General features: G+C 38.4%; 1 protein-coding gene across 2 annotated transcripts in view; it reads left to right on the top strand.

The window, feature by feature from the left end:
- The first annotated feature begins 2,144 nt into the window (after positions 1-2,144).
- The window catches only part of tesk2.S (testis associated actin remodelling kinase 2 S homeolog), a 48,503-nt gene continuing 40,542 nt past the window's right edge, over positions 2,145-10,105 (top strand). Inside the window, exons 1-2 of one of the 2 annotated variants that reach the window (XM_041561442.1) lie at positions 2,145-2,443; positions 4,272-4,557. In XM_041561442.1, coding sequence (XP_041417376.1) covers positions 4,348-4,557 — 210 coding nt within the window. In that variant the 5' untranslated portion in view covers positions 2,145-2,443; positions 4,272-4,347. The remainder of the gene's footprint in view (positions 2,444-4,271; positions 4,558-10,105) is intronic. The other variant, XM_018260837.2, reaches the window with a different exon arrangement.

The following is a 10,105-nucleotide window of genomic DNA, read 5'->3' as shown; positions in this document are numbered from 1 at the left end:
GTGAACTGAAGGTGTTCTGATGACTTCTTGTTAATAACTTAATCTAGTTATTTCCTTTATTTTGGGAATCCACTAAATGATGAATTCTGCAAACCTTGCACAAAAACATTCCTTGGTAGGCCACAACTAGGCTTGTCAGCTGACAATTGGACAACCCTATTCTATGAGCAAATATATCTTTGACAAAGCTGCCAAGGTCTCATCCTGCCAAGCTATTTGTCTTGCTAAATATTTTGGTGTCATAAAGAAGATGTCATGTGAGGCATCTGCAAATCAGTAATGAGCTGACATTCGCTTAAATACAATCCTCTAGTCATGCAGGCTACTTCCCAATAAAACTGAATTTTTGTTTTTAATGGCGATAAGCAGGTGTCTAAAGGGCAAACTGTCATCCATTTAGCAATGCTCCATGAAAGAAACTTAAGACAGCACTCTACCAGGGGTGGCAAAAAGCATAATCTGAAACCAGGGGTTGTGGCTTCACAGGCTCACAATCTACTTGTGTGACAAGTATTTATTTATTGCAAAGAAATACTAGTAGAACTGGGATTTTGACCATTCATCTACCAGAACAAACATTATGTTATTGCTATAATTGTTTTTATTGCAGTTAGTGATTTTATTGCTTTCTGCAAGGTTCTTAATATAATGTAATTTTAGCAAAGATTTGCAATTTGTAGTAGAAATGCCTATTTACTCATTCTGCAGTTATCAAAATGTGCACTGGACAAAAATATATGATTTTCTGGGGGTCAACCTACTCTTAAGGTACTTAATCACACATAAAATGCAGGCAAACTGCTGAGGTGTTTGCCATGCAAATTCATACACATTATTATTTTGGGGTTCTCTGCTTGGCACATACCTTAGTAACCATATGTATATTGGACATCAAACCCTTTAGAATTTGTAAGTGCACATTTGGGTATGCATATTTGGCCAGATGCTAGCAGCCAGAGCTGGGTGGAATACTGGCCATTGCCCTACCACAGCTGCTTGCTGTGTGCAATTTGCAAAAATCATCATCATCATATGCATTTTTCTAGGGTAAACAGGCCCGGATTTGTGGAAAGGCCACCAAGGCCCGGGCCTAGGGCGGCAGGATTTTAGGGGGCGACATGCTGCCCAACCAAACCCACATTGGTTCAGAAACACTGGAGATCCACCGGAGATACAACAGTTTTTTAAATTTCCTGTGCGCCAATCCCCATTACTATAGTCCCAATGATGAAAATTTGCATGAATAAAGGAAAGGGACAGGGGCGACGTATGGCAGTGGGCCTAGGGGCGCCTGCTATGTAAATCCGGCCCTGAGGGGAAATGTAATTTTTTTGGCCTTGTAATCTAAACTATAATTGTTTCTGGAAAAGTGCTTAGAAAACACAGTAATACTGGTGGTTTTTCATCTATACAAGTCTACAAACTAAATAAACCCCCATAGACTTCGTTAGCCATCACAGCTGAGCAAATAAGTTGTTACTGCCAAATATCACACTAAATAACCAATAAGCTGGCCATCTATGAGTATGTAAGAGAGCAAGGATCATTCCTCCAAATACCCCTCCCAGACTGCCTATTATTCTGTGACACTCTAAAGGTGCCAGCCCCACAATTTGGGAACCACTGCTTAAGTTTATTCCATGAGAATGTGCATTTTAGTCTTAGCCACAGGAGGTTCTAATTCATTTGCAATTTCAACAAATATAGGTAGAACGGGTCACCCTCTAGATATTTTGGTGGCAGTCAGATTTTTGCCCCAAATTTGTCAGAAACTAGTAGCCTAATTTAGCTGGAAACCTGGCAACCAAAAGTGTACAGCACTAACCAATACCAACGCTCTGTTTGTAAACCTATAAACGCTTATTTACTGGTAGTAGGAAATGCCAATCACTAATACTATCGTTCCACATTGGCGGGTGCCAAGACTTAGCTTCCCCTCTTCTTGGCAACCACAAGCCAATCGCTCCGCAGCACTGCTATTTCCAGAAAAGTATTACCCAACTTTGAGCTGCGACATGCGCTTTCTTATTTGTCAACTCCATAGGAACACGCCTTCCTTATCTGCACGATTATTGGTCAGTCTCGTTGTCTTTTAAGCAGAAGGCAGCAAATTGCTTAATCGCGTCTGTTTGTGGGCGGGCTACGCAGTCGATAGCTAATTTAGCTTTGCCAGTCCTTACTCAACTAAGACATCTAATTGGTCGAAGCACGTGTAGTGGGCGTACTCTATTTCAGGACCCATCCCACCTCTTGAAGCTGCGTTTGATATCTGCAGAGTAGCTTGTTAGTTCTCGGGATGGATGAGATGGCGGGTATATTCTTGTGCCAATGGAGCAGGCAGATACTTACGGTAGTGCTCTAAGGTGAATGCATTCTCTACATACGGACAGAGGGAGAACAAGAGTCTGCGCAGGGGTTGAAAACGCGAACTTCCCACTAGTAGGTGAGTTGTCTCCATAGCTTGGCCGTCGACTCCCCTAACTCGGCGGTGACGGGGGAGCTCGGATTTCTATCGTTCGCTCATACCATCTGGTATTGAAGTACAACTCCCGAATAGGGCGGTGATATTAGGATTTGTAAAGCTGGAGGGCTATTTTACGAGCTCAGCGCCTCGTTATTCGTTGCAGGTCAACTGCAATCTAGACCCATGCTAATCGGAAGCACTGGGAAATTCTTGGCTTCTACCACAGTCACGTGATGTAAGGGGATTGCCTGAAATGTTGACATAGAGCTGGAAGCTCTGCTGTTGCGTGAGCTCCACTTGTTGTCAGCTCTTCGGTCCGGAAACCTTTTCCACTACTTTCTTCGCATGGATGAGCTGCTTCTAATACACTAGTTTAACAATATTCATTCATTTGCGCGTGTTATATGAAATATTATAGAGCACTGACCGGTCTAAGTGATGCTTTGTTCTAAAGGATATTTTGCTGCACACGGTTTTACAGTTTTGCCTTAATATATATCTATCTATTTATATATAATGTTTTATTTCCTGAAGACGGCCCGAGTCTAGGTGCCGAAACTTTGAAAACCTAGATGTTAGTCCTTGAGTTAGAGACTAGTAGATTGAAGAGGAAAATACAACCAGTTTATAATAGGATTTTTATTTATTCAGTAGAACTTGATTTAAACACATTTGCAAGGGTTATTTTGTACAGGGAGCCCAATTTATCGGTGTATGCGTGTTTATGTGACTTTTATTTTTTATTTTTGCCATGATTATCCAAATGCAATTGAAAACACCTGTTTGATTCAGCCTAGTAATTGCAGTATCATCTTTTCATCAAATTCAATCTAAACCCATTGTTTTCACTGGACTCCTGCATCGCAGTGGTTCTGATCTGGCTAATATAGAAGACATTGGTGTTTTAAATGGAATAACCAAAGCACTCTTAGCTCTGCACTTTTAACACATGCCAAAAGCATGGCACCAAATACCTGGTACTGCCCATCTTTGACTTGCATTGCAAAAGCACTAATGTAAGTTCTTGTCAGATCATGGTTGACTGCTCAACAGCATCAGCACTGGCAGTGTTAAGTTTTCTCCGTTCAAAGGAACAAGTGAATGAGACAAGATATTTTCTTCTGTCCTAAAAGATGTGGATACTTACAAATTTAGAGTAACATATTCTGTTATTTTTTTCCAAATACTTAGGGGCACATTTACTTAGCTCGAGTGAAGGAATAGAATAAAAAATACTTTGAATTCTTTTTTTGGCTACTTTGACCATCGAATTGGCTACTTCGACTACGACTTCGAATTGAACGATTCGAACTAAAAATCATTCGACTATTCGACCATTCAATAGTCGATGTACTGTCTCTTTAAAAAAAACTTCGACCTCCTACTTCGCCACCTTAAACCTAGCGAGCATCAATGTTAGCCTATGGGGAAGGTCCCCATAGGCTTTCTAGCAAATTTCTGATCGAAGGAATTTCGTTTGATCGATGGATTAAAATCCTTTGAATCGTTCGATTCAAAGGATTTAATTGTTCGATCGAACGATTATTCCTTCGATCATCGATCAAACGAATATCGCTAAATCCTTCGACTTCGATATTCGAAGTCGAAGGAATTTAAATTCGACAGTCTAATATCGAGGGTTAATTAACTCTCGATATTCGACCCTAAGTAAATGTGCCCCTTAGTCATCTTTAAGCAAATTTTTTCATTACTGAAAGATTTATTTTGATGTCCCACTAAATGCTTGCCATATATGTTTGCTCTAACTTTTCTTTTTTTTTTTTTTTTTTTTTTTTTTTTTTTTTAGCATTTGACGTAATCAAAGAAAACAATATGCAAGTTGTACTTCATCAATAACTCCAGGCCAGATTTCTCAGGGAGCAATGGACAGGAATAAACGCAACTCTATAGCTGGATTTCCTCCTCGCCTAGAGCGCATTGAGGATGGTGGAGGAGATGGAGGGAAAGCTCAGTTGGGAAGGGTTTATACATCATCCTACAGTGCCCTCATCAGTGCCTTCTCTCGATTAACACGACTCGATGACTTCACTTGTGAAAAAATTGGCTCTGGATTCTTCTCTGAGGTTTTCAAGGTGAATCTAATTCCTTTCTTTTTAGCAAATTATTTGCCACTTCATTTGTAAGGCCACATGAGGGTGATGAACATTTTTTTTAAAAGTGGCCATGAATTTGAGTATTAGGCCATATTAACATTGCAGTGTAAAGTGGAACACATAGACTGATTTTCTCAAACTCAATAGACAAGTTTGGGATCTTTTGTAAGAAATGCATGGGACCTGAGATTTTTGCCATAATATAATGCTTCCCAAATTGTGAGGCTGTCTTCCTTTGGGGGTACAAAGTAGTACAAGTGAGCCTTTGCTCAAGGAGCAGTTTAATGTGTAAGCTAAAGGTAAATACATAATTATATTCCTGGAAGTTTTGAAAAGCCAAACAAAATGTTGGGCTCCACAGGGGGACCTGAACACAATAAGTCTGCAAACCTCCTCAATATGGGGTCTTTTTTTTATAAATTAGTGCACTATATACTGAAATACATTTAAACATTAAAAGGATTAAATAAAACTCCAGTCAAATTACTTTGCCTTTTTGTTGTTTAAACAATGAATTTAAGGCTCAAGCTTAATGTTTATTAGGAAAAGGGAATCTGCTTCAAAGAATAATTGTTGGTTTGAACATTGCACTTTGGGAGCCGCGCTGCTAGCTTTCATATTCATCTGGATATTGGCTTGTGTATTATAGTTGCCATATTTGTATTTGCATGTTGAAGGTAAACAACTCAGAATCACTGGAGGGCGTTACCCTACACATTGGCAACCCTCCACTGGTAATTTTCTTTTAGTTTCAAGGACCATTACACTCCTTTATTGCAAAAAAAAAAAAAAAAAAAAAAATAATAATAATTTGTATTAAAATGCCTGAGAAATTGCATGTACTAAACCAAGCATGCTGAGTTTTTTTACTTTGTAATTTGTATACTGGGGAATCTTATTAGAATCTGTGACATTTTGTTCTTGCATGTCTAGAGCCAAATATTGCTATAGACCAGTGATAATCTTTTGTTTTTTTTAGATTAGATTGGATTTTTATTCTGAAACTAGGAAGTGGTGGGAAGTGTATATGCTTGAGTATAATAAAAAGTGACTATCCAGTGCAAAAATCCTATGGTGTTCTGCTTATACATGCATTTAGCTTTGATTATTGTGCTTGCTGAAAGAAGGAACACTGACCTCTGTACTAAAGTTCAGTGTTATCGCACTGAGCTATGCAAGCCTTTGTGTATTAGCAGAGTTAGGATAAAATATTTATTAAACGGTAACTTTTGTTGCTTGGTTGGAAAATCATTAATTGCTAGAAGTTCCTTGTACATTTGGTAATGATATATATTTTTATCACCTTTGAAAAGATATCATCATTGATCAAATCAAAATTAGCAGTAGTAAAGCTATTCCAAAGCTTGTTTACTCCAGAAAGCTTGGCCAGTATAATTGTAAGCCAAGTTTTGTATAGTAAATGCATGTGTTCTGGGAATGCTCAGTTTTAATTTATAAATGAAAAACATTGCTTTCTACAAATCTATGTTAAATCAAGAGCAAAGTTTGCTTCACTTATCACCCATAGCAACCAATCTACAAGTAGCATTTACTGATCACCTGTAAGCATCTTATTGGTTGCTTTTGGTTACTGCTCCTGGGCAAACGTTGTGACTTTTATTACATATGGGGGCAAATGAGTTAAGAGGCAAGGATGGACCCGATGGCTTCATTATATACAGTATCTATTGAAAGGACTTATCTATTGCAAATTTATGTAAATAGTCTATTGGATAAATAATTTTAGACAGGAGTGATGTTCCATTAGTTTTTGCAAGGGATCTAAATTTAGCAAGATTTATTTGGGCAGATGGGGCATGACCCAGGTCACTGAAATAATTTATCGAAAGCAAGTATGAAAATAATCAAGTACTTGAATGTGACACAAATGCAGCCACTGAATAGAATGAAATACTTTGGGTATGCGTATTTTATGTGTAGTTTATGTTCCATTATGTGCCATTACAGTGGGCAACCCCATGTTATGTTTTATATTACTTTATTTATATTCCTTAGAGTTTAATCTTTCATATCTGTGTCTGCCACAGAGTGCCTAGAATTTCATTTCCTATTCGTCACACATGCTTATTACTATATTTACTATCAAATGTTTTTTGTAGCCTGTGAATGCAACACTTATGCACCCAAAGCAGCCCCCCTACATATATATATTTAAATTCCTTAAAAAGGGCTTGTTTGACAGAGCGGGGAGATTAGTGTTCGTGACAAATCTCTTGTGCTGGCAACTAGTCTCCCCCAAATGCTTTCCCACTGGCAATAATTAATCAAATATGCATTGCTTTGGCTTTCCAGATTTACCTAGCAAGTAATGGTTAGTGGCAGGTCGGGAGATGAGGAAATCCGATCGTTCGAGGATTCGAAAGATCGGATCTTTGAGTCTATGGCCAGCTTTAAGAGGGGTTCCCAAACTTTTTCATATAACTGTATTTGAAAGTGTTGGAAGGTAAACAACCCCTTTAACAGTGCCCCAAGAATAAGTAAGAAAAGCATGGCTGATATCTATCCCCTTCTCTCTTTCCTATCCTTAACCAAGGGGGCTGTTCCCCCTTGTACTGTTATTGAAACTTAAATGCAAAATAAAAATGTACAAAAAGCTGGCCATAGACTCAAATATACAGTCAGAGAAACAGTGGTGTAACTACTGTTTTTTTCTCCTATACATGCACCTAGTAATTTGCATCTACTTGCAGCAAGCTCCAGTCCAGCCTCCTTTGATAAATAGCAAGGGAAAATGGCATGCTCAGTAACTTGCACATGAGATTTTTTTACAGCAGTATTAATGCATCACAATTTGTGTTTGAGGCAACTTGGATTGTGCCCACAACGGCACTGGAATAATTGGGGGGCACTGTATTGGGGGTTAAAGAAACATGGCGTTTTGGATCTCAAAACTGTGTTTGCTCTTTATTCCTATAGCAAGTTCCACGTGTTTGGATTACATTAGCTTGCTGATGTTTGCTGGTTTTGTTTTTGTACGTAAACTGGAAAACTGCAGTTTAGAACAGATGTGCTGTATAACATAAAGTATTAATGGTGAAGTTAAAGGGATATGATTTTTTTTAAATTGTATGTCTTGTATTTGATCTTATTTTAAAGGTTAGCCAAAACACTGACATCATTTTAAATATGGTCCAGTCTCAAGTTCCACATTTGGCATTTTTGCTTAGTAGAAATTGGTTCTCTAGGCCAGGATACAACCTACAATTACCATCAAAGTTTCTTACCTCTCCACTATAGTTTGCTCTCAAGCGAAAAGGCAGAATTCACAAAAGTAACTTAAAATTAAAACCGTTCTAAAAGATAGAACAATAAAATAGAAAAGGTGTAACTTCTCGCTGTAAATTATTCCAAATTTGTAGTTACACAGGGCATCATTTGTAAAAAAAAAAAGTTTTACATTTGGCACAATGTGGCGATAGATGTGGAGATCCATGTTCAGTTGGTAGGAAGCTTGGGGGTGATTAATACGATCAGTCTCCCAAAGGTGTTCCTGTGGTGTCCTAGTTTTAAATACAGTCAGCAGAGCACTTAATGGCAAGGATGCTGGAAGTATAGTAATATATGCGATGTCGGCATCCACTATCTTAAATTATTATGTATGTTGCTTCCTTTTTGACACAAATGCAAATATACTATCCCATTAAGCACAAAGGTATTTTGTGTGCATAGTTCTGAAATGTTTCCCTCCCCCAGGTGTATTATAGGATAATTATGCATATCAAATTGTCCCTTGCAGCATGTGCTGGTGTACTGCAAGTGTGCTTTAAGTGTGTTGTGCTTTGGAACACCTAATAGTACTGTGGCACAAAATGAACCTGGAAAGTAAGTGGGACTGTAACTAAACCAGCTGCTTGGTTAGTGGAAAGGCATCTTTATGCTATAAAATATCTGACTTTATCTTGACTTTAAACTCTTTTAACTAAAGCAGGTTGAATAAATCCACAACATTTTTAAGGTCACAGAATAAAATTTGCTGACACAGATTGCAGCAAGTCTGTGGGAAGCATATACTGACAACTGTGGTTTAAATTAAAAAAAAAAATTCAAAGCTTAGAAAGATTTCCTTGTATGACTTAAGCCTAAAATATGCACACTAATGCAAGCAGCAACCATTCATGCAAAAAAAATCTACAGTATTAACTTACGTGAAACTGATGATCTAATGTATTACTAATAGTATCACTTTAAAACTTGATCCTCTTGAAGTCCAAGCGGTTGATGCCATGCTGCCTTCTTTCTGCAGTGGAACCCAATTGGAAACAATCACCCAGGGCACCTAGCAGTGACTTTAGTTTTACTCACCAGGTTTGCTCTCTCTGGCAAAAGGAAGTGCTGACCACTTGAATTTCAAAAGGATGATGTGCTGGAACCTATATGTATGAACTGTCCATCTTAGAGGTTTCCTTGTCTCCTGCTCTATTCTGCCTTCCCTTTTCTCCCTGTGTGTGTGCCATACTTTGCCTGCCCTATGTTCTACGTGTGTGCCATACTCAGCTCATACTCAGTGTGTGCCATACTCCCTGTGGGACATGAGCCTGGTAGGGTTTGTTCTGGGGTTTATTAGCATTTGGAAAGTGTTGCTAATGGCCCTTAAGGTGTTTAATCATGCTGGGGTGGAGGGTGATGTGTTATGCACAGGGGAGGAGGTGGAATATGGATTTAAGAGTGTGTTTATGTTATATTTAAGGGTATGACTTAAATGTCTTGCATATGAGTGATGGGTGATATCTCTGCAGTGAGCAGCATTGATGCTTGTGATAACATGGGTTTGGTTTAAACGGAGGAGTGGTCAACACTGTCTTCCATTATGGGCCCGCCACCACGTAGGCCACAAAAATTCCGGCCCTGGATACCACAGAAGTTGGACAGCACTGTTTTAAGGGATTTACTTTTCTTTCTGTTGCAACTGTTAACTTTACGTACAAATATGGTGTACTTCCCCTTTAAGGCTGAGGTGTTAATTTAATTAAAAAACTACCTATGCATGTCAGCGTTTTTTCTGTTATTAATGTCCTACTAATCATAAGAAGGGTGTGATTGCAAGTTACCTATTTATTCAGACATGCAAGCCAAGTCAGTTTTATTTACAACCATTTGCATATCCTTATACTCTGCACTTTTGTTAGTGGGAAATAAAGTTAAATATAAATCTAAAGCTATTGCTAATATGTAGTAAACTGTTGTAATTTAGTTATTTGGCCCATAGCCGATGTCACTTTCCTTCCAGTAGTAAAAAAAAATACAGGTAAAGGTTTTTCATTTCCTACTCTGCCTAATATATACAGATGGTTTACTAAAAAAGGGATGTTTAGGGTGGCCACCCAAAGCCCATAATTTCAGGGGGTACACTTCTGCCAGGCTGGGACAGTTCTATGTTGGCACCAGTTATCATACCTAACATAAATCACTGTGAAATGGGGTAATGCTTTTGATTGCTGCATATAGCCGAGTAGTACTATAGGTATGGAATACGTTATCTAGAAACTCGTTAACCAGAAAGCTCCGA

Source organism: Xenopus laevis, chromosome 4S (assembly GCF_017654675.1).
Source record: "Xenopus laevis strain J_2021 chromosome 4S, Xenopus_laevis_v10.1, whole genome shotgun sequence".
Taxonomy (NCBI): domain Eukaryota; kingdom Metazoa; phylum Chordata; class Amphibia; order Anura; family Pipidae; genus Xenopus; species Xenopus laevis.
The sequence above is the reverse complement of the archived record's forward strand: the minus strand, read 5'-3'. Positions and strand labels throughout refer to the sequence as shown.